The 24,951-nt window shown below is 33.5% G+C and overlaps 1 protein-coding gene across 2 annotated transcripts; it reads right to left on the reverse strand.

The window, feature by feature from the left end:
* On the reverse strand, positions 1-2,906 carry LOC136231338 (F-box protein At1g70590). 2 transcript variants are annotated; one of them, XM_066020685.1, is made up of 5 exons: positions 2,222-2,906; positions 1,768-1,901; positions 1,498-1,680; positions 983-1,182; positions 1-577 (listed from the first exon to the last, which is right to left on the reverse strand). In XM_066020685.1, exons 1-4 carry the CDS (start codon positions 2,769-2,771, stop codon positions 1,000-1,002), a joined length of 1,050 nt encoding a protein of 349 aa, XP_065876757.1. In that variant the 5' UTR covers positions 2,772-2,906; the 3' UTR covers positions 1-577; positions 983-999. The 2 variants fall into 2 exon arrangements, with proteins under 2 accessions (XP_065876757.1, XP_065876758.1); XM_066020686.1 differs by having other exon boundaries at positions 983-1,167; positions 2,222-2,905.
* Positions 2,907-24,951: the final 22,045 nt, after the last annotated feature.

Genomic DNA, 24,951 nt, shown 5'->3' on the forward strand with positions numbered 1-24,951 from the left:
AACCAAAAAAAAAAAAAAAAAAAAATCATATACTCCCAAAAAATCCCAAAAGAATAAGGTCTCCTTTCAACATCTCATGAGTATAAGGATGTAATAATCATATGCTATTTCTGGTATATATTGACAGTTGCTAAAATAAACTATAAGAAAAACAACATTACAGTAACTGGCCATGGAAAATCCCTCTTCACTCCTCTAACTTAAACAAGAATTCACTAGCTCTGTCAAAGAGCTTCACCCCTCATTACCAGATGGAACAGCCAGAACCTGTAATTGCAGCATTCATCGATCGCATAGCAGATTGCAGCAGATGACATGGTCAAGCAGACACAAGTTTGAACAGCAAATATGTAACGGGACGACATCAGACTTGTTCTTCCAAGTTCTAGCCATTTCCACACAAGTGGTGAAGTATGATAGTTGTTAGCTGATGAATTGTTGGCAGATATCAGGAGAATACTACCCCGCGACATTTCTCTTTCATTTCTATTAATTCAACAAAATTGTCTTTGAAAAATAGTTGTACAAAGGATTCCAATGTATAATTGTCCAGCAGTTGAGGTACCACAGTATAATCCTGTTGGTGAAAAGCCAATATCAAACAATCAATCAAACATAAATTCGGTTGTATACTAATGTAGTTACAGTATTTTTTATATGCAAAGATGTCAATACAGATTAAGGTCATTAGAAGCTATTTCTAACCAAATACGAGGGCGATTGCTCAAGTAAAATGCCCAATAAAGAAAATTGTAAATGTAGAGTAAAGAGTAAAGACGAGACAATCGGATTTCTCTTTGAGATGTCAAGGAATATATTTGGTTACTTCATATAAGTAAACAACTTAAAGAAACAGTTTAACATTCAAGTTAATATTGGCATGCAGCAAAGACACTAACAAAGACCATGAATACCGAAGCTTAAACGATATCAGATGATTACATTGTCGCCCAAGAGGGCTACTAGTTGGAGATTTACGAACCTATATTTTCGATTAACTCAGTGGAATGAAGGTAAAGGCCGCCAATTGTCAGCAAGATGCATGACACGATCACGAGAAGGTGCTGACAGTTGCTGGAGAATCACATTTTTGACATGAGCAGCTGGTGTTTCACCGGAACGAGTTGCAAGCTCCAGGTAGACTACAGCTTTCATCATCTCTCCTTCCTGCCCAAATTTTGACTATCAAAGCCTCAATCAAATATGAACCCGAAAAGTTATAAGGAAAATATCTAACAATGAAGTATCATCTTTCTAAAGAAAAATGGAGATGCACATCCACTCAACATAGAAATGTGCCACTAATATAACAACAACAACAAAGCCTTAGTCCCGAAATGATTCGGGGTCGGCTAACATGAACTAAAGTATCATATTTTAATTCCCTTTCCTTCCCATCCCATCCCAATTCAATTATAACTCATTGTGCTTCAAGAACTACTAGTTTTTCTCCTGTCATCAATGTTATTTATAATGTTAAAAGACTAAGAAGCATACAGAAAAAAGGCCAAGTCCATGCTCAAATTGTGCTTTACTATGACCACGATCAGCAGCTCGTTTCATCCATTTCCTAGATTGCCGGTGATTCTGGGACAAACCTTCTCCAACTGAGTAACACAGAGCAACATTGTACATTGCTCGTACATAGCCACCAGTAGCTGCTTTTAGATACCATTTCGCCTGCATCAGGGAAGAACTAGTGAGAACAATACTGAACCGCAAAGCAAATTCAATAACAGTTCAAACAACAGTGGGAGGTAAACATACAGCTTCCTGTAGATTTTGATCCACCCCGCGACCTTGATGCAAACAAAGTGCAAGTTGGTACTGAGCACGAACATGCCCCGCAACAGAAGCTTGTGTTAACCATTTCATGGCATCTTTCGGTTTCGGAGGTTCAACTGTAGACGCAGAACATTAGTTAGCATCAAAACAAATGCCATTGCACTACACATTCTCCATTGGTAGCTAAATTTTCCTTGATCACATAATACTAGTATCCATCAGTGAACTCAATTTCATCAACACGCATAATCCAAAATTCCAAAGCTAAAGTAGGTCAAAAGCAACTGTGATAGCTAAATTGAAATCGACGTAAGTTCATAATTTGCAGTAGATATTCGATAGGCTGCAATTAATCATATTTCAATCGACATTATTAGCAATTTAACACAATACAATAATACCAAAGCAGCAAAATGGAAAGAAAAAGAAGGTCAACCTTGCAAGTAAGAAATCCCCAAATTACACTGCGCAGAGGGGTCCCCAAGCTCGGCAGCTCTATAATACAACGCAATCGCCTTTTCCTTGTACCCCAATTCCCAGTACAAAAGCCCAGCATCAACCATAGCAAGAGTAGAGCCTAGAGCCGCTCCTTTTAGAAAAGAATCTAGAGCCTTGTCCAAATTAGGACGAACGCCGCCACGGCCGTGCTTGAATCGCTTACCCCATCTTAGAAACAGCATAGCCTCTCTCAAAGGGCGAAGCGCGTCTCTCCACGAACGGCAGACCAAGGAGGCTGCCTGAAGGTTGGGGAGCGTAAAGGACGCGGAGATTTTGATCAAGATGTCGAAGGGGAGAGTGGAGAAATCGTGAGAAGACGAAGATGAAGAAGATGAAGATGATGATGATGATTTAGAAAGGGATGGTGAGCAGTGAGAAATTGAAGGGGGAGCGAAGGAATGGTGTGGTTTTGGAGGTGTAAAGATAGGTAAAGGAAGAGACTTGAATCGGAAGGCGTCTGAGCGAGAAGGCCATGTTCTCTGCTTCATTGGCTGTTTCTTTCGTCTTCTTCGCTGAGAGGGAAAGTAGAAGTGAGAAGAGAAGAGAAGAGAAAGGAAACAGAAGATGTCAATATGGGCCCACCTAGAAATATTTCATTTCAGGTGCCCCATCTGTTCCCGCTCCGAGTAGGTAAACTGCAAACTTGGGTTTCTATTTTATTTTGGAGTATAATAATGTTTTTAAAGAAATACATATTTAATTCCTACTTCTATTTAAGAGGTTCTATGTTTGACTTCCTTCAACCGTATTTTCTTTAAAAAAAAAAAATTTATTTTAAATTTATTTTTTAATAATTATAAAAACATATTACCACTATTAATTAATTTAAATGGACTCTTTATTTTTATTTTTATTTTGATTTTGATTTTGATAACACTTTTAAATTCATTTTTAATAGGTCTTTACCATTAAAAAAATAAACATATTTAATATTTATTTTTATTATATCTTTACCATTAAAAAAAGTAACTAATAAATATATTTAATTTAATATGCGATAAAAATGGCTCTGCTAGGGTTTTGGAGTTCTCGGTCGCCGCTCCCTTCTCGTCGTCGTCTCCTCAAGTAGATTCGCGGATCTGTTCTCCCGTCCGTCGCCGTTCTCTTCGCCGCCGCCTCCTCACTTAGATTCAGACAATAAGTAACCGTAATAAAAGATCGCAACAGATGAAAAGATTGGCTCTGATAGGGCTTTGTATTTCTCCGCCGCCGCTCCCTCCTCGCCGTCGTCTCCTCGATTAGGTTCGCGGAGCTGTTCTCCCGTCCGTCGGCGTTCCCTTCGCCGCCGTCTCCTCTCTTAGATTCGCAGATCTGTTCCGGCGCTGTTCCGCTTCGGAATCGCAAAGGGTATTTCACCGCCGCTCCCTTCTCTTTGGATCGTGGATCTGTGTGATCTCTCCCTATCGCCGTTCTCTTCGCTTGTGTGGATGTTCCCCTTCCGCCGTTCTCTTCGCCCCTCTCCCTAACCGTCGTTCTCTCCTCTTTTGGCTCGCGGTTCTGCTCCAGCGCCGGTCTGATTCGTAATCGTAGATCTGCGGCTCTTTTGGATTGAACAGCTATGAGTTTAATTTTGAACAAGTAAAAGAACAAAAATAATATTAAGCCTATTTGGTACAAGTAAAGAGATAAAAAAGTAAAGAGATAAAAAGGGTTTTCTTTCATTATTAATTGGTTATTAATCAAGTTTATTTTCAACAATAAGAATTAAGAATCTCTCCCGTATGAGGAGTTTTAGGGTTAGGATTTGAGTATTTTACCGGTCAATTTTATTGTAATTTCTTTCTGTTTTCCGATCCAGTCTTTGTATTCATTTCAATGGCGACTTCGAATAATCATAATATGATTGATGGGGTGGAGAGAAATCTGCAGTTGGGGCTTGTGCTTGAAGCAGATGATGTGGTACAAACGGTGCTGATTCAACGTTGGAGCTTTCTTGGGCGTTTTTTGACGAAGAGGATTATAAGGAACCAAAAAATGCCGAGCGTTTTGGCTGATATCTGGCAGCCGGCAAAAGGTTTGACAGTGGAACCATCGGGTCCTAATCTGTTTCGGTTTGATCTATATCATCCATGGGAGCGTGAACGGATCTTAAAAGGAGGCCCTTGGACTTATGACCAACATCTTTTAATCATGCAGAAACTTGAAGGGGATGTTGTACGTGGTGATGAAGAACTGATGCATACGGAGATGTGGGTTCAAGTTCATAATTTGCTGAGTGGTTTTATGTCAGAGAGGGTGGCTGTATTGATTGGCAATACTTTAGGGATTTTCGTTGAATCAGATCTGAACAACTTCAATGGCATCGGAAGATCGTATATGAGGGTTAGGGTTTCTCTTGATGTTCGGAAAAGCTTGTGTGCTTCCATGCCTATCGACAGAGCGGGTGAGACTCCGCAAACCATTACGTTCAAATATGAACGCCTGCCTATATTCTGTTTCTTCTGTGGTTGTTTAGGGCATGCTTAGAGATTTTGTTTGAAATTGCTTGATGTGCCTGGTCCGGCTACTGTCATATGGTCATTCTCGGTCGAATTACGTGCTCTGCCCCGCAGGTTGCAGCCCCACCTCAGTCAAAGTGGCTCTTGACAAAGCCGCCTGAAACTGCTCTTCCGATGGAAAATATTGCGGCCCCAGAAAGTTCTATTGGAGGTATTATGAAACAAGGAGTTGGAACAAAGACAGTGATGAATACTGTTTCCTTGTTTGAAAATAATAAAGAGACTGTCTCAAAGCAAGGAGACAAGAAGGATAGCCTTGTTGTAATGAAGTCAAAGAGGAGAAGAAAGGAGGAGGTGCTTGAGAATAAAACCTCTGATATGGTGGTGGATACAACACCAATGGTGACTGGTTCAAAAAACTTACAGCAGGCGGGCTCTGGAGACCAGACCCGCCGAGGAGAATGAGAACGTTAAGCTGGAACTATCGAGATATGGGCAACCCTCGAACAGTTCGTATGTTAAAGAACTTAGTTGCTAGGTTCAAGCCCGACTTTATTTTTCTGATGGAGGTGAAATGCAACCGCGAGAAAGTTGATGTAATAAAGCGTAGTCTTTCTTATTCTGGTCTCTTTTTCATTGATCCTATTAACCAAGGTGGAGGTTTGGCTTTACTTTGGAAAATTAATGGTTCAGTCAGTTTGTTACGTGCTTTTAGAAATTTTATTGATGTCAAAGTCTCTTTACTGGGTTTGCCGGAGTATCGATTAACCGGTTTTTATGGTTTTCCTGAGCGTTCTAGAAGGTCAGCTTCTTGGGAGATGATCCGGGATCTGTGTAGTAATCATTCTTTGCCTTGGGTAATTATTGGAGACTTTAATGACATGGCTTTACAGAGTGAGAAGAGTGGTGGTCGCAGACATCCACCTTATTTAATTAATGGTTTTTCTGATGTGATTGAGCAGTGTAATCTGTTCGAGGTCCCTATGATTGGGCATGCGTTTACTTGGGAAAAGAGCAGAGGCTATCATAATTTTGTTGAAGAGAAGTTAGATCGGGGATTAGCATCGTCCAGCTGGTTTCAATTGTTTCCTTCGGCCAAAGTTATTAATGAGGAAGCTTCGGCCTCTGACCATTCAGCTCTTGTGCTGTGTCCGACCCCTAGTGAAGGGGTGTTTGTTCGTCGGTTCTGATTCGAAGCTGCCTGGACTCAAGAACCTGATTGCCGTGAACGGATTGTAAGCTCATGGAATGTGAATGCCTCGGCTGACATTTTGGTTCGGCAGGAGCAGTGCGGGCAGGCGCTGTATCAGTGGGGAGCCGAGTTACGCAGTCGGTTTTCTTCCAAACTTGTGGATTGTCGAGCTGAGATTAAAAGGCTGCAGAATCGTGTCGACGGGGCAAGTCAGGCATTACTTTTAGAAGCTCGGGAAAAGCTGGAAAATATCCTGTACCAACAAGAATTGTATTGGAAGCAAAGAGCAAAAAAATTGTGGCTGGCTGGCGGTGATATGAATTCAAAAAAATTTCATGCAGCTGCTAATAATAGGAGGAAAAAGAATAGCTTTGTGAGGCTCCGTGATGTAGATGGCGAATGGCGCATCTTGGGTCCTATTATTGAAAATGTGGTGCCGAAGTTGTCTGTGGAAAATTGTGATATGCTCTGTGGTGATTTTAATATTGTGGAAATTAAAGAAGCCTTGTTTTCAATGCACCCTGACAAAAGCCCTGGACCTGATGGTTTAAACCCCGGTTTTATCAGAAATTTTGGGATGTAGTAGGAGGTCATGTTACTGAAGCTTGTTTGTTATGGTTAAATTCTAGAGTGTTGCCTGATGAGATTCATGAAACTAATATTGTATTAATCCCTAAGAAATCGAAACCTGAGATGGTTTCTGACTTGAGACCGATAGCTCTTTGTAATGTGATCTACAAAATTGTTTCTAAAGTCTTAGCTAATCGGTTAAAGAAAGTCCTTCATGTTCTTATATCTCCGTCCCAGAGTGCCTTTATCCCTGGCAGACTAATCACTGATAATGTTATGCTGGCATTTGAGGTGAATCACTATCTCCATCAGAGGAATAGAAGGGTTTCAAGTGGTATGGCTGCTCTTAAGCTTGATATGTCTAAAGCATATGACAGGATGGAATGGAGATTTATTCAGGAGATGTTATTGAACCTTGGTTTCCCATCGAGCTTTGTTAACCTATTAATGCAGTGCGTTACAAAGGTTAAATATAGGGTTGCCCATGGGAAGCATGTAGTGGGCCCTATTGTTCCACAGAGGGGACTCCGTCAAGGGGATCCGCTGTCACCATATCTTTTTATTATCTGTGCGGAGGGTCTTTCTCTCTACTTATCTCGGCTGGAGTCAGAGGGTCTGATCTGAGGTTGTGTTGTTGCGGACCAAGCGCCAGCAATCTCTCATATGTTCTTCGCTGATGATAGTTACTTCTTCTTCGGAGCCAATCGATCAGAAGCTTCAGCAATTAAACAAGCTCTAAATGACTATGAGTGTGCTTCTGGACAGAAAATAAATTTATCAAAATCCTCTATATCTTTCAGTCGAAACTGCCCAGATGATGGGTGTGCAGAAACTAGTAATATCTTGGGGGTTTTCACTGTAGCCCTCCCGGATAAGTACCTGGGTCTACCTTCGGTGGTGGGAAGGAATAAGTCACAGGTTTTTGGCTTTGCTGAGGACATGGTGCGGTCTAGATTGAAGAGTTGGAAAGTCAGGTTTCTATCAAGAGCAGGAAAGGAGATTATGATCAAATCAGTGTGCAGGTGCTTCCTTCTTATGCTATGAGTCTCTTCCTATTTCCTATGAATATCTGTGATGATCTAGAGAAGTTGATGAATTCTTTTTGGGGGGATCAAATGGTTCGGGTAAAGGTAGTTTACATTGGAAATCGTGGGATAGGCTGTGCTGCCCTAAAAAATTTGGTGGAATGGGGTTCAGAAAGTTGCATAATTTCAACTTAGCTTTATTGGCTAAACAAGGTTGGCGACTTAGCTCAAATCCTGAGTCTATTGTGGCACGAGTTTTTAAGGCTCTTTATTATCCGAATAGCTCTTTTCTTGATGCATCGTTATCTGATGGGCCTAGCTTTATCTGGCGTAGTATTATGGGTGCTCAAGAGTTGTTAAAGTCAGGTATTCGCAGGTTTGTAGGGGCGGGTGGTGAGGTCCAGATTTGGGATGACCCGTGGCTCCCTGACGATCATTTTCCATATATTGAAAGTGAAAAATTTGATGGTTTAGGGGTGGAAGTGGCGGCTGATCTTATGGAGGAGGGTCGGCGGTCATGGGATGTTGGGTTAGTTTCTGGCATTTTTGTTCCTCGGGATGCAGAAATTATTCTCCGTATCCCCTTATCTAATCGGGTTGATCATGATGTGTGGTACTGGAAGGATGACCGACGGGGCAACTATACAGTTAAAAGTGGGTACCGAAAGCTTATGTCTGGATTTGGAACAAATTGGTTTATTGATGCTCCAGTTTGGAATCTTAAAGTGCCCCCTAAAGTTAAGAACCTTCTTTAGCGGGTTCTTGCTAACTGTTTCCCTTCTAAAGTCGCGTTGAAAGCCCGGAGGGTTCCTATCTCAGATTTATGCGAGCTCTGTCATAGGGCGGTGGAAGATTATTATCATATTTTTCACAAATGTACTATGGCTCGAGCTATTTTGACTATTTCGCCTATTGGGGATGTGGGAACCCAATTTCATAACATTTTTTATTATTGGGGCTGGATCTTCTCTAAACCAGTGGAGCTGGTTGAGCTTGTAGCGGTTTTATGGTGGATTATTTGGTGTTATAGAAATGACATTGTGTGGAATCGGAAGGATTCACAAGCCTCGATCCTGTACCATTCGGCCGGTTCCTTTCTACAGGCTTGGAAGAAAGCGCAGGCGTCGGTTTCTCCTTCAGGCAGTCCGGCTGTGCCAAGCCCGACGGTGTGGCAGCGTCCTCCAACAGGCTTTCTAAAACTGAATGTGGATGGTGCGTCATTTGCGGACGAGAATGTGACTGGGTTTGGGTGTATCGTTCGGGACGAGTTGGGCCGGTTTGTTGCGGCTAAAAATGGAACCTTGCAAAATTATCAAGATGCATCATTCATTGAAGTGCTATCGGTCCGTGAAGCTCTCAATTGGATCAAAGACCGCGGATGGAAGGATGTAATCATTGAATCAGATTCTTTGATCGTGGTACAGTCTATGGCCCGCTCGTTAGAGGTTTCATCTTCTTTTAACGCCTTAGTCAATGATTGTCATTTTTCATTGAACGAGCTTTTTAATTGCTCTATTCGTTTTGTCTATCGTTCTGCAAACTCTGTTGCTCATTGTTAGCTAGAAGCAGTATTTTACCTTTACATCGGGGTGAGTGGTTTTCTGTACCCCCTGATTTTATTTGTAATATGCTTCCTCTTGATTCTTAATATATGCTTCATTGGTTGTCAAAAAAAAAAAAAAAAAAAAGTAAACATGTTTAATTTTCTATTAGTTCAATGCTAGTTTCTAAAAAAAAATGATAACATTTTTACAGTTTTAATGCGTTTGAGGCTAAAAAAAAATTTGTCCAGCCCTAACGGGCTAGACTTTGAAAATTTATCGTCACCCGCACAGTTAATTTTGATTTTTTTTTGACGTTTTGAATTTTTTTTACTGATATGTTTGAGCCCCGGGTCATTCGGACTCCTGGTTCCGCCACTGCTTGAATTATATATTAACCTAATCTTTATAGGTAATAATAATATATATTTTTCTATAAATATGTAGTCATAATATTAAATATAATACTAAAATCATGTTAGAACAAAATTGTATATTAAAAAAGCTATTAAGTTCTCCATCAAAGTTTTAGAGTTTTTAACCGGAAAAAAATCCTTCTTCATTTTGTTTTGGTTTTTCTATATTAATAAAAATTTTTTATCAATATACTACTATAGTAGGGTTGATAGTTTTTTTTTTATTTGAAGTTTTTTCTTCATGCATTTCTCCTTATATGGGTGGTTTATTTCTCCCTATACGGACGTTATCATGTTTTTCTTCATTAAAAATAAAATAGTTTTATCTACCATCACATAGATCTGATTCATTTAAAGATTATGAAGTCATTTTTTGAGAAAAAAACTCTGAAGTCGATTTTGTATGAAGCTTGTTTCTCGTCGTTGTGCCAAAAACAGTTTCAAGTACTGTCTACAATTGCTTTATCACGATCTATGATATTGAAAATGGAGATTCAAACTCTTATGATGTATTTATGGAATGTAATCGTTTTAATTGCTTATATCATGATGTACTATTTCTTCTATGAATGAAATAATTATATTTTTTATAATAATAATATTATTATAATGGTTAGTTGATTAGGAGGTAATTAATTAGAGCATCTCTAAGAGACTCTCCGCTCTCTAATAAATATAAATAATTGATTCTTTTCTATTTAAGACATTCAAATATGCATATCATCTCTAATAATATTTTTCATACTCGCTTCTTATTTATTTATCATTATTATTATTATTATGTAGAATTATATTTATCAATAGTGAGAGAGAGGAGATATATTGATCAATAATAAAAAAAATAGAAAAAAAATAAGGAGGGGAAACAACCTCATCTGTAATAAACAGGGAATAAAGACTCTTAATGATTTGAGGAGAAACTAAGAGGCTCTTAGAGTTGAATTTTGTTGAAAAAATCGAGTATATATAACATTTTATATGTTAATTTTCATTATTTTGATGTTTCAATATACAAAGGATAAAATGGTATAATGTTTACGTAAACATATTATATGTCATGAGAGCTTTCCAATAGTTTATTATACGACAAGTGATAAATGAGAAATTAAAGCTCCAAGTGATCTACTTGGAATTAATTGCATTTAATTGAAAGATTAATTGCATTCAAATTCTGAAACGTTGGAATTAATTGCATTCAATTGGTTGGCTTAATAGCATTCAATTGAAACAATTGTAACATCTGAGCTTAATTAAGTTTAATTGACTGATTAATTGCATGGATTAGTATGTTTATAATGATTTTTTCCAATGCCTTTATATATATGAATAAGGACCGAATTATTTTATTCTAATTCAATTAGTAGAGAGAAATCGCAACTTTCAAACCTTTTTTTATAGCAAACTGTTCTTGTTCTTCTACTTTCTCTTTTTGCCTCCAGTTATAACTTTGCACAAGGTTAGTGTTCATTGACGAAATTCGTTGCATCCTAGGAGACGATCACCAATTGCCATGGCCGTCTCCAGCATATTGGAAGCCCTAGGCACATTGTGTACTTTTTTTCATATCGAAATTTAATACTATTTTAGAAATAATAAATATTAAATAGTAAAACCAATATATTATTAACTATAATTCAAGTCATATAATAATAACCTAAAGGTAAGAGATTATTATTCTTCTTGCTTTTGTATAGGTAAAATCGAGTTTTCTTTTATATATATATGTAAAATCAAGTTTCTTCTCACCAGTCATTAGAGAAACAAGCAGAGGACAAAGTATTAATTCTTAAAAATTAATCTTGGATGGCTGAACTCGAACCTAATCACAAGATTTTATGGAAAGAAAGACAAGAATTTATCTTGGTGATTAAAGATTGGCTGAGTCGCGTCTTTATTATGAAATACAGACTTAAATCCATATTTAGATATCGACTGATCCAATGAATCTTGTTATTTGGCGCTTGATCTATCCAAAATTTTATTATTTGGCGACTGACCTATCCCAATTAGTAAAATTTCATCCAATTTGGATGGAAAATTAATAGAATTATTGACATATGATGATATTTTGACAACTAGACTTGGTAAATTTTAGTTTAGAGATTTGTTTTCTTATTTTAATCTCATTAATTATTTGGGTAAATAAACTTTAAAACGTACGGCATGTCAAGTCCATATGTCAAAATATCACCACATATTATAAGGAAACGATTTTATCAAGACTTCATCAAAATTAACTGGAATTTCATCAATTTGAATAGTTTATGGTCCAAATGTGATCAAATAATAAACTAGTGGCCAAATAATAAAATTTTAAATAAATCAGAGTCTAAATAACATTTTACACCAAATTACAAATTATGAAAATTGAACTCTCACCCTTATAAACACACCCACCATGTCTTTACCATTCAGCCTAGCACTATTTTTTGCTATAAATCTAAATCTATATACTTTTTAACCATGAATATGTTAATAATAATCAAATTTGAAACAAATTCCGATCAGAGACCCCCGTAAATCGGAGGCCCTAGGCGGCTGATGCGCATTTTACGTATACGAGCATGTGAAGGCAAGTGTACCTTAGTCGTGTATCAAGTAATAAAGTGAAAGTAGAGTATCGTTCCCATGAGGATGGTGATTATAAGTATTAATCTTTTTGCTTACTGTCTATTATTTAAACAATCGAAATGTAAAGTTTGTTGGACAACCAAGATAAGACTTAATTAAAAAGTGAGATGAAAATTGTACAAAATTAGATGAGAGAATACTTATAATGAAAAAAACTAAGGCTTCTAGCTTCACTTAACCTCTTTGCTTGGTAATAACACTTAACCCCTTTTAAGTTGTTTTATCATTTTTAAGATGGCGATTTTTCTTATTAAATAAAGATTCTCGAGATTAGCTCTAAACTCTCGACTAATTACTTTCCCTTGGTCCAGCTCAAGTAATTAATCAAGAGAAGCATTAAGTTTTATTAATCTAAACATTTTTAACCTATTTTACCTTGGTCCGACTAAGGTGATTACTTAAGATTCAAGAAAAAGCGCTCGAGTAATTAGTTCTTAACTTTTGATTAATTACTTTCCCTTGGTCCGACTCAAGTAATTAATCCAAAGAAGCATTAAGTTTTCTTAATTCCAAACCTTCGATTTATTACTTTCCCTTGGTCCTACTCAAGTAATAAATCTAAGATTTGTAATAAGATTCATGAAAAACCTTGGAAAACCAATAAGCCACACTAAATGGTCATTAGGTCCAACTTATGAATTTCGATTAATCAATTTAATCACGGTCAATATAAACGATTAATTATATTCAAGTAGGAAGTTGGCCAATCTCCTACAAGCATTAAGAAACATAAGTTAGTTCTCAAAAAGGATAAATATAGTTTAAATAGGTTAAACGTAATTACCAAATAATTAAGGTTAACATCAGCCTTTAGCCTTAGTTAAGGGGGTTTTAGCCCATGATTAGATTAAAACATACCTTAGAAAGATAGATAATGGAGTTCATAGTAATAAAAGAGATTGAAGTTTAGAAGAAACCATAATGACGATTGTCGAACGAACTTTTTCGGCAACTTAAAACTTACTTTTATGGGATGAACTTTGCAGAAACAACACTTTGAGAACAATAATAAAAATTACAACAACAAAAACAACTGATTCTTAAGGAGAAGAATCAGCAAAATAACATTATAGAGGGAAGAATTAAGCTTAAGCTTGGTATGTCTTCAAATGGCTTCTCCTTTAATAGTAAAATGGCACACATAATTCCAAAGACCAAGTCTCCTTATGGCGTCCCACTCCATAATCTTCTGAATTTAGCCTTTAAGAGAGGATGGTGGAAGACTTTGACAATTTAGGAGTTGAAATGTGTAAAGGTGGGAAAGGAATCATAGGCTTCAACATGTTCATCAAATTTGGATAATTTTCTGGGATTGATACACTTCGAATTTGGATAAGTTATTATTAGTCACTTTTTCATCTTTCTCTTAGCTTTCCAACGCATTTTGACTCGCCTCAATCCGAGTCCGTATGAGGGAGATACATTGAAAATACGAAAATATATCAAATCTGTCCTAGTGTGAACAATTGAAATTTTATCTTACAGCACCTAGCCGCGATGAAGTTTATGTTGATGTCACTAAAACTCCTTTTTTCTGTCCCTTTTACTCCCGAATTGTCGCCTTAAGCCCTGACTTGGTTATTTGTGCCGAAAACCTTTCGAAAGTGCCTAAAAACACACACAAAGTGGCTTAAATACATAAAATGAAGAAAATATGCAAAAACATTATTAAAATTTATTAAAATGGTACAAAATAACTTGTAATTAAATACTAAAAATGCTACAAATTACGACGATAATAGCGGCCACCTATGCATCCTCCCCTAGAGCCGGCCCTACTAATTGTGGTGCAATCTGCCTTAAGAAAACTGGTTGTTCAGGCCTTAGATTCAACCTTTCTGCTTCAATTTCTTGTTTGGTGAAGGGTTCCGTTTTCTTACTTTTTATTAATTTCAATTCTGTTTGATGTAAGTTCATTTCAATTTCAGTCAGTCTCACTTATATAATATATATTTTGTAATTTTTTACATATTATTATATCTGTTTACGTTTTTGGATTAATCGTTTCTAATAATCTTAAGACATATCTATTGAACTTTCCAAGCAAGTTTGCATGGATACTTTGACTGGAATAGATTAGTTGGAAAAAAATACATATTCTATTTTGGACTTCTTAAATTGAAATTCACCTTTTGTGAACACAAGCATACACGAATTTGAAACCATATTTTCGAATTTGAGAAATAATAAATATAAACATAATATGTTTCTATTTTTTTTATTGTTTATTTGAAATAGTGTTGATCTTGTTTCTAACTTAATCTATTTTCTATTTCAGAAACAATGGCTACCATAAATGATAATATTATTGGAGATGGTTCCAGTTAAAAGAATGTTTCAGGAAACAATGGGAAGAACGCGTAAACTCCATTCAATGGAGATGGTTCCAGTTTCAACAATGGTTTCTGGATCAGGAACACGGGAATTATTATTTTAACATCTGTATCCAACGGTGATAGGCCTGAAAAATTAACGGGTGTGAATTTTAAGACATAGCAACAGAAGATGCTTTTCTTCTTGACCATGCTTGGATTGGCTAGCTTTGTCAATTATGATCCTCGTGCTCTTAATCAGGATGATCTTGATAGTGTTAATGCAATCGAAGCATGGACGCACTCTGACTTTATTTGCCGTAACTATTTTAAATGGTTTAACTTATGCACTTTATAGTGTTTTTCAAGTTAAGAAAACGAGCAAAGAGTTGTGGGAGTCTTTGAATCACAAGTATAAAATAGAGGATGTCAAGGCTAAGAAATTCTTAGTTGAGCAGTTTCTTAATTCTAATATGGTGGATTCAAAGACTGTTGTAATTCAAGTGCAAGATTTACAGATTATTATCTATGAAATCCATGAGGAAAGAATGGTAGTTAGTAAATCTTTCCAAGTGGCCGTTATAATTGAAAAGTTGTCACCCGGTTGGTGAGACTTCAAAAATTACCTTCAACATAAACATAAGGAAATGACTGTTGAAGAGCTTATTATAAGGCTCAGAATTAAAGAGCAAAATAGAGTCACTGCGAAGAAAGTCTCTAAAGGTTATGTTGCTAGTCAGTTTTTGGTTAAAGTCAAGATGGTGGATGTTAAGAAAGACTCCAAAAAGAAGGGCAAATAGATTTTGGGCCCGAAAGGATGCATTTTCAAAAAAAACCAAAGTTTATCGGGAAATGCTATAATTGCAACAAGTTCGGCCACAAGTCAGCAGATTGCAGAATTTCCAAGAAAAATGAGGCCAATATGTTGGAGGCCATTACTCAAGATGGTTCGGAAGTAAACATGGTTGATTCTGATCCAAAGGAATGGTGGCTTGATATTGGCGCCACACGTCACGATGGTTGTGACAATGAGTCCTATGCAGAATTGGCTCCTCAAACTGAAGAGAAACTCTATATGGGCAATGATGATACTTCAAAGATCAAGGGAGTTGACACTATGATCGAAATAACATATAACTGTCACCTAGGTAATTGAAACAACATGTGACTTCCACTTAGATGACACGTGGCTGCCACCTAGCTGATTAAAACGACATGTGTCACCAAGGTGACATCCACATGTCATTTCAGTTAGCTAATTTGTCACATACGTGTCCCTAATTTTAGTTATTATCCCATAATATTAGGTTATATTATAGTTATTTATTAATTAGAGAGTTAATTGGATATTATGGATATAGTTTGGAGACCGATTTCATATTTTAAGTATAAAACTAAAAGTTTAGGGTAAGTTTTAAAAGAAGTTAAAATTAAGAGGGACCAAAAGGGATATTTTATGTTATTGGAAACATAAATTTCATATTTCAAGACTTAATTTTCGTGCATAATCAAGGTATCCTTTTTTTCTCTATCTCCTTCCCATTCATCATCTCCTTCATTGTTCTTCATTTACCTAAAATCACATAGCTTTGATCAAACCTTGATATCTAAAGATTGAACCGTCGGATCGAGCTCATTTTTTTACATTAGGTTCTAGACATCCTAATACACATTGTGTCGGTGTGATTTTGATTTGGAGATTTGTAGAAAGAGGTCGGCCTAAACAGATTCTAAGGCGAATTTGGTGTTTTTTTTAGAGTTTTCTTCAAATTATGGCTAAAGTAAGTAACTATCAACTACCCTTTTAAGTTTTTATGTATATATATGTATAAATCACTCTATATTTTCCAGAAATTAAATTTTTGTGGTGATTTTTGACATGCATTTGATTAATTGGAGCTTCTATGGATTAGTTTTTAACATGAGCTTAAAGTTAAGTTCAAAGTAATTATATATGTATTTGCATGTTAATTTTAACTTATAATATATATTAATATATACATGATTTGAGTTTTGTTTTGATGAACTTGGTATATTTGATTAATATTTGTGTAAGATTTGATATTTTGAAGAGTAGAATTTAAAGAAAAGAGTTTTGAGAAACTTTATTGAAATTGATTTGTGAACAAAGGTACATGTGATTTTCTATAAGTTTATTTCTTAAAGTTTATTTTAGTTTTAATTAAAGATTGTTAAAGTAGTAATTTTGATGAATTTTTTATTTATTGAAATAAATTTTATATATGATGATTTATGTGTATTTTTAAGAAATTGAAGTTATTGATAAGTATATTTTTAAATTATTTATCGGTGATTTTAGTACCATAATGATTTATGATTGAATATTTTGGAAATGGATTGAGTAAAGGTATTGAGAAACTTTATGATGTTGATTTATGAGTAATATATATATTTTTTTCATATATATATATATATATATATATATATATATATATATTTCTGATTTTAAGGTATATTATGAAATTATAATATTTTTAGTATCCATCAAGAGTAATCCGGATAGGTGGTTTTTATTAAAGTCCGTATTTAGTGAGAAATACGGCATGTGTACACAGTTGAAAGACCTATCGGGTATGACAAAGAAGTGTTGAGTAAGACCATGCGGGTTAGGCAAATTATGAGATATCTCGATTCTATTATATTGTGGGGATTGATACATATGGGGATTATCTCTCGGATGGATACGGTTTGCGAAATATTTATTGATATACGATTTGTGAAGTAATTATTGACATACGATTTGTGAGGTATCTATTGAGATACAGTTGATGAAGCTTTTATTAAAATACAGTTTATGAAGTATTTATCGATATACAGTTTATGAAGTATTTATCGAAATACGATTTATCAAGTATTTATTGATTTACGGTTGATTTGAGTAAATGGTTAATTACGAACCTATTTATTTTGTATAGTTGAGATTTTAAACAAATAAAATATATATATATGGCTATTTTGGATATGAGTTTTATATTAAGTGTTTTAATATAGTGAGTTACGTTTTGACTATGTGTGGTATTTTGAGAAATGATAGTAAGCTTATGATATTTTAAAGTGCATATTTGGTTAAAGTACTACTTTGAGTATTTTATTATGGTTTAATCCATAAAGTGTTCATTTTTAAGAATATGAATTTTATATGATGCATTTTGGAAAATTATACTATATATATATATAGCTATTTTGAGTATAAGTACTTTATGTAGTTGATAATTGCTTACTGAGATTTTTGTCTCACCTTTTTAAATGTTTTAATGCGGTAGCGTTCGTGGTGGTGCTTCAGGATTCGAGGGTTCGAATCCCTCTCTTTCCGTACCTTCACTTAATTTATCAATGGTTTTAGGTGAGAAAGTACATGATAGAGAGAAGGTTTCTGACCGATTAGGCGAGGATCGGAAGTTGTTGCTTATTGTTAGAATTATTATTAGAACTTTAGTATTTAATTGTAATATGAGGAAGTTAGCAAATATGTTGAGGTTTTAATGTAATAGGAATGTGGATGTGTATAGAATATACATTTAAGAGGAATACCTAGAAAAGTGATATTTATGATATTTGGGGACTATTAAGTATTGATTGTGTTCTTTCTATTTCGCGCCCGATGCCGATTGGGGTCGTTCCGGGTCGGGTGTGACATAATTGCTAATTAAAATGACATGTGTCACCAAGGTGACAACCATATGTCATTTCAGTCAGCTAATTGGCAGCCACGTACTGTTTCTGTCTCCGGTGAAAGTTTACTAGTGCTGACGAAAAGTTATGTCATATTTTTGTGTCTTTTTGCTCCTCAAGCCATAAGGGTGACTTTATTGGGATAAAATTCAAAGTATACTGATTTTATTGAGAAAAGTTTAAGTTGGCTGTCTATTTTGAAACAACCATAAAAATTAACTCACTGATTCTTTAAATACAAATTGCACAATATACAGATTCGTACTTGCAAAATTTCAAACCGCAAAACTGTATTTGCAAATCGGACAAACAATAATGTTTTTTTATTTGCCGTTATTGTTAAAAATATAAGTTGTGGAATAACTTTTTGAGCTCCCTTTTGTTGTGTTATTATTATTGAGAGATGGTGATTGGAAAAAGGATATTGTATGCTATTACTGATTTCCGATTTCCGATTAATTTTTTGTTTGTTTGAGAATAACGATAATTGTTTCATTCATAGGAAAAATAGTACACTCGACATAAGTAATTAAAAAAATTACAATCCAAAAGTACATTAGATAAGTTTGAATTTATATCTTCTATATTATATATCATGATAGGGTAATAGTAGAAAATACTTGAATTTTTTCGGCATAATGTCGAGAAACACACTTCATACAGAATTGACTTCATAGTATTTTGCTTCAGAAATGACTTCATCATCTTTCCATGGGCAAATTTTATGTAATGATAGAAAAACTCTTATGTTTTTTCATAAAGGAAAACATGATAATATTTATGTAAAGGGACAGACGATAACCATGCATATAAGAAGATATACCATAACCACACATAAATGAGAAAGGATAAAAGACAATAAATAAAGAAAAAACACCAAATTTGTCATAGTAAATCAATAAAAAAAATTATTCAATAAAGAAAAAGAAAAGGAAAGCAAAGAATGGACTCATCTTCTGGTTAAAAACCGGAAGAACACCCAAAACCTGAATGAAGAAGATGAGAGTTTTTTTGGCAAGATTTTACCATAATAGGTCGGCTCCCCTTGGAGTTGGCTTTAAATTGAAAAGTTTTGTTCATTTTTTTAAAAAAAATTGCGCAATGCGTTTACATTAAAGAAGAAAGAAAAATCCCCATCGGACCCGAATGTGATTCGAACCCATGACCTCTCAAAGCATAAGTAAGCTCTCAACCACTGGGCTAAGAGCTTCACCACATTGATAATTTACTACATTGTTAATAATACATTAAATATTTCTGAAAAGTGTGTGTTTTTTGTTTTTTTTGGAGGTTAATTACAAATAACTACCCTGTGGTTTGACCGATTTGTCATGTAGTACCTATGGTATTTTTTTTGCAAACACAACCTTGTGGTTGTCGCCATTACCAAAATCAAGGTAATTTTTTTTAACTCTGTTAAATCAGAGGGGTAATTTCGGAATATGAAAATTTTGACTATTTTTATTGAATTTTCTTTCTTATCTCTCATCCTCCTTCTTCTTCTTTCCTTCTTCCTCCTCCTTATTCCTTTCTTTTTCTCTTCCTTCTTCTTCCTTTTTTCTTTTTTTTTCCTATTTTTCTTTTCGTTTAACTAATGCTGGAATTTCGAGCATTGTGCTGGAAACTTCTAGCACTAACGTTGGAATTTTTCTAGTGCTGGTAAAAAGCCCAGCATTAGTGCTGGAATTTTCCAGCCCATCACTAAGGCTAGAAAAATTCCAGCACTAATGCTGGAAAATTGCAGCGTAATTCTAGAAATTCCAGAAGGAAGGAAGGAAGAAAGAAGAAGAAGAAGAAGAAGAAGACCACAGGTATCATATCGCAAATCGACCATTTGCTTTGATTTTGTTCGAGGTTGTGTTTGTAAAAAAAGAATACCACAGGTACCATATCGCAAATCGACCAAACCACAAAGTAGTTATTTATAATTAGCCGTTTTTTAATGGTGTGATTAACTTATGTTATGGATTCTCTAAATTAAAGACACGTGTTCAAATAGGGTTGAGATGTTTAAGAGAGACATCCATTTATGAATCTAGAAATCCTTCTCTCCTTACATCGACCTACAGTCATCGTCTTACTAGGGCAACAAGATAATTTCACCCATTGGGAACTCTTATAAAAAAAGATGTTGTTATTTACCGCTCCCAAATTACTTATCACCACCTCCATTTGGACAACTTTGCCATTTTCATTAAAAAAATTCAAAACTGATTTTTTTATAGAAAATCCGCATGTTTTATGTCTAGGCGGATAAATCTAGGCGAGAGATTCATCTGCCTAGGCATATGAAAAATATGAAAAATCGTTAAATTTTTGTGACGAAAAATACAAAATCGTCACGAAAAATATGTATTATTTTCATGATTTCTTTGATAAAAAAACGTAAATTTTAATGTTTCTAACTCGTAATCATCCATTTTTGGGGTTCTAGAGTTGTCACACATCAATTGTTTTCATAATTTTAATTATTGTTGTTCGGGTTTGTGCTTTTGGAAAGAGAATTTTCAGTTTTTGATCAAAATTATGAGTGGCAAATAAGTCCAAATGGGGGCGGTGATAACTAAAATGAGGGCGGTATTTAACAATCCACATAAAAAAAAGGTATTTACACTGAAAAATGAGTCAAATACATGAATATCATAATTAAATACAAAATTACAACTAAGTTATATCACCAAACTTAATTATCAATACGTCATTATTCTCTATATATTATACTTTTACACTATAATTTAAAAAATCAAGACTCCAATTCATAAATCATAAACCCTAGAAAATATATTCCAGACTTATAATTTATAAATTCCAATCCTTAAAATATATTAAAAGTATTGATTTTACTAGTTTGACATAATTCAAAATTATAACTTGATATAGTTGTAAATAATTTTTAAAAAATGAATTTCTGTGTAATTTTCTCCTGAAGGGTCTCTGAAAACGGGTCCATGGAGCTCTTAAACAGACCCAACAATTTATATATGGAATAATTAATTGTTGGCAATTTACCAATTTTTATACCTACATTAATAATACAATAAATATCTTAAATATAATTAATGTTTTAAAATTTTAATATGTTAAATAATCGTTAGCCCCTTTTTTTTAAACTTTCGGTGTAAATTTATACGTATATTTTTAGTAAAATTATATATATATATATAGAGAAGAAGTTGAGTATTACATCTATGACATCTCACCTCCATGGAGATGTACCAATATGTAAACAGTGTATTTTTTACTTTTAAATGAAAATCTTATTTAATTATAATATTACAATTAAATTATACTACAAAAATTTAATTATCAATATGTTATTATTTTTTATATATCATAAATAAATCATGTATGATTTTATAAATTTTGAACCAATTCATAAATCGTAAACTCTAAAAAATATATTTTAAATCTCTAATTTATAAAACTTAATTTATAAAATATATTAAAAATAATAATTTATTTAATTTAAATCATTACTTGAAATAAAAATTGATAATTTTTCAAATCTGAATTTGTATCTAAATTTCCAATATAATTTTGATAATTCCTCTAATTTTCTATAATCACAAACCCATTAAATTAAATAAAAGCCCAGTAGGATGCTGGGCCTAAATGCAGTATCTGGTCAAAATAGAAAATCAGCCCACAACACAATCATTAATAATGTTATGGGTGAATTGCAACTATGTTTGGAGTCGATTTCGTAAATTTGATTTTGTTTATTTCAAAAAAATGTCATTCATTCTTTTTTTTCTTTCAATAAATTTGTTCCATGGTTCAAAAAAAAAAAAAAATAAATTTGTTCCAACCAACTCAAATAATGAAAAAAAAGCAAAAAGATGCTTAACATTTACCATCAGAAATAATTTTACTTTTATTCTAACAAAAGAAAATAATTTTACTTTTAAGGTCTAAAATAGTGTAATTATACTCCTAAACTTAGCCATCAAAAACAATTTTACTCTTAGGGTCTGTTTGGTTCAGCTGTTAGCTAATAGCTGTTGCGGTTGCTGTTAGCTGTTTGTAGTTGCAGTAAGCTGTTAGCTGTTGCTGTTAGCTGTTTGTTATTAGTTGTTTAATTACTAGTGTTTGGTAAAATTATATTGAACTGTTGCTGTTCGGATTTAAAATATCTAAAATGGACATGTTTTAAATTGATCAATGATGAAATTATAAAAGGAAAAATGCGAAAAAATGCTCATAACATTTACAACTAGGAATAATTTTACTCTTAATGTCTAAAATGGTGCAATTAACCGATAATGCTGGCAGCTAAGAGCAATTTTACTCCTAACATTGACAAGTTGGGTCGATGGTATCTCCAATTATAGCCCCTCTGGTTTATTTCTTATTATACACCAATTGCACATTGGTTCTAAAAAAGAGATTTCATATTTTTTTGTGATTTAATAATAAAATTGAAAATTAAAATTTATTAAATCGATGAAATATTAGAAATTTTTTTGTCCAACTCGTACAAAAGACAATATATATTTTTTTATTTTCTTAAAAAAAATTCATGTCTAATCATATGTTTGTGATCTGTAACTAACGATGATAAAATCGTGCACATGTGAAGTGTAGATGACAATATTCATGACCAAGAAGACAGTTTAATAGATTATTTCTCAAATTGACCCAATTTGTCAATGTTATGAATAAAATTGCTTTTGGCTGCCAAAAATAGGGGTATAATTGCACCATTTTAGACATTAATGGTAAAATTGTTCCTAGCTATAAATGTTGGGAGTATTTTTGCACCTTATTCTATTATAAAATAAAAAATGTGTTACACAATTAATAAAAATAATCTATATAAAAATTAAAAAATTTATTGAACGCAACAAAACCTTGTTTTTCCGGTAATTATGTTGTAAAAATATAAATAATGTTAAAGAACAAACATATTTTGTGGAAATAAGAAGGACAATTCTGTCAATAAGCAACTGTTTGTAGTTATTTGTTGTTGACAAAATTATCCTTCTTATTTTTACAAAATATGTTTATTCTTTAACATTATTCATATTTCTACAATATAATTACCGGAAAAATAAGGTTTTGTTGCGTTTAATAAATTTTTTATTTTTTATATAGATTATTTTTATTAATTTGTGTAACACATTTTTACTTTATAATAAGATAAGATGCAAAAATACCCATAATATTTATAGTCAGAAGAAATTTTACCCTTAACGTCTAAAATTGTGCAATTATACCCCTAATGTTGACAGTAAAAAACAATTTTATCCCTAACAATTGTACCATTTTAGATGTTAAGAGTAAAATTATTCCTAGTTGTAAATGTTATGAGCATTTTTTCACATTTTTCCTTTTATAATTTCATCGTTGATTAGTTTAAAACATGTCAATTTTAGACATTATAAATCCGAACAGCAACAGTTCAATATAATTTTACCAAACACTAGTAATTAAACAGCTAATAACAAACAGCTAACAGCTTACTGCAACTGCAAACGGCTAACAGCAACAGCTAACAGCTTACTGCAACTGCAAACAGCTAACAACAACAGCTAACAGCTTACTGCAACTGCAAACAGCTAACAGCAATCGCAATAGCTATTAGCTAACAGTTGAACCAAACAGGCCCTTAATGTTAGTAAGTTTGGTCAATTTCATACATTATTATATTACACGGATATTGTGTTCCTTATTATGCACAAATTGCATATCAGTTTGTTTAAAAAATTCATATTTTGTGTGATTTAATAATAGAATTGAAGAATTAATATTTATAAATTCGGTGAAATATTTTGAACTTTTTTTTGTCCAACTCGTAGAATAGACAATATATTTTAAAAAAAATTAATTTTTTCGCGTCTAATCATATGTTTATTATCCGTTACTAATGAGTGATAAAATGACTTACATGTCAAGTGTAAGTGACAATATTCTTAACCGAAAAGATAATTTGATGAAAATTATTTCTCAAAGTGACCAAACTTGACAATGTTATGGGTGAATTTGCTCTTGACTGCCTGCCAATCTTAGGATAAAATTGTACTATTTTAAACGTTAAATATAAAAATGCTTCTAACTATAAATGTTAAAGGTATTTTTCACATTATTCCGATAAAAAAAAATTCGAAAATAATCCCAAAAGAAGATAGGTGCAATTTACCCGGGCATTATTATGATCCTTTAAGTACAAGTGTAAAAGCAATAAATTGACATATGATAAATGAATGAAGTGAACGTCGTTTTGCATCTTTCATTGTCCATAAATTAAATGGAATGTGACATATTTTTACACCTTAACTAAGATTTTTCATCTTCCTTTTTTATATTATATATGTCAAATTTGGAACTTATCCTCCATCTATCTTTGTCACTTCTTTTTTTACCCAATTCTATTTTATATATATCATGCACCAAATAATTATTTACAATATTTCTTTCAAAGTACACTTTTTTTTTTCTTTTAATTAAGGGATGTTTGTTTTAGTTTTTTTTTTTTTAGTAACTTTAAGCATTTTACTTTAAATCACAAAAAAATATAGCGTTGTGGAACTTTTCACGAAAAACTCGTTTTAACGTTTTTCATAAAAAAATGTTTGTAATTATTTAATTTTGATAAAAGTATTTTTTTTATTTCTACAAAGGACATTTCTTCAACGACAATCCTATCAATATAACATTATTACCGAAAAAATAAGGTTTTGCTCCGTTCAATAAATTACTATTTAATTATTTAAGTTACTTTTATTAATTTGTGTATTATATTTTTTATGATTAATTTAAAATATGGTCATATTATACATTTTACATACTAACCACGATAGTTTATCATAATGTATAATATTGGATCGGCTTAGGAAGTATCTCAGCAATG

This window comes from Euphorbia lathyris, chromosome 5 (assembly GCF_963576675.1).
Source record: "Euphorbia lathyris chromosome 5, ddEupLath1.1, whole genome shotgun sequence".
NCBI classification, from domain to species: Eukaryota; Viridiplantae; Streptophyta; class Magnoliopsida; order Malpighiales; family Euphorbiaceae; genus Euphorbia; species Euphorbia lathyris.

Excerpts from the sequence above, each read along its gene's own strand:
- LOC136231338 (XM_066020685.1), bottom strand. The coding sequence starts at position 2,771 with ATGAAGCAGAGAACATGGCCTTCTCGCTCAGACGCCTTCCGATTCAAG. Across the intron at positions 1,681-1,767 it reads ATCAAAATCTACAGGAAGCT|GCGAAATGGTATCTAAAAGC; the intron begins GTATGTTTACCT and ends TCCCTGATGCAG. Across the intron at positions 1,183-1,497 it reads ATGGACTTGGCCTTTTTTCT|TCAAAATTTGGGCAGGAAGG; the intron begins GTATGCTTCTTA and ends AGGCTTTGATAG.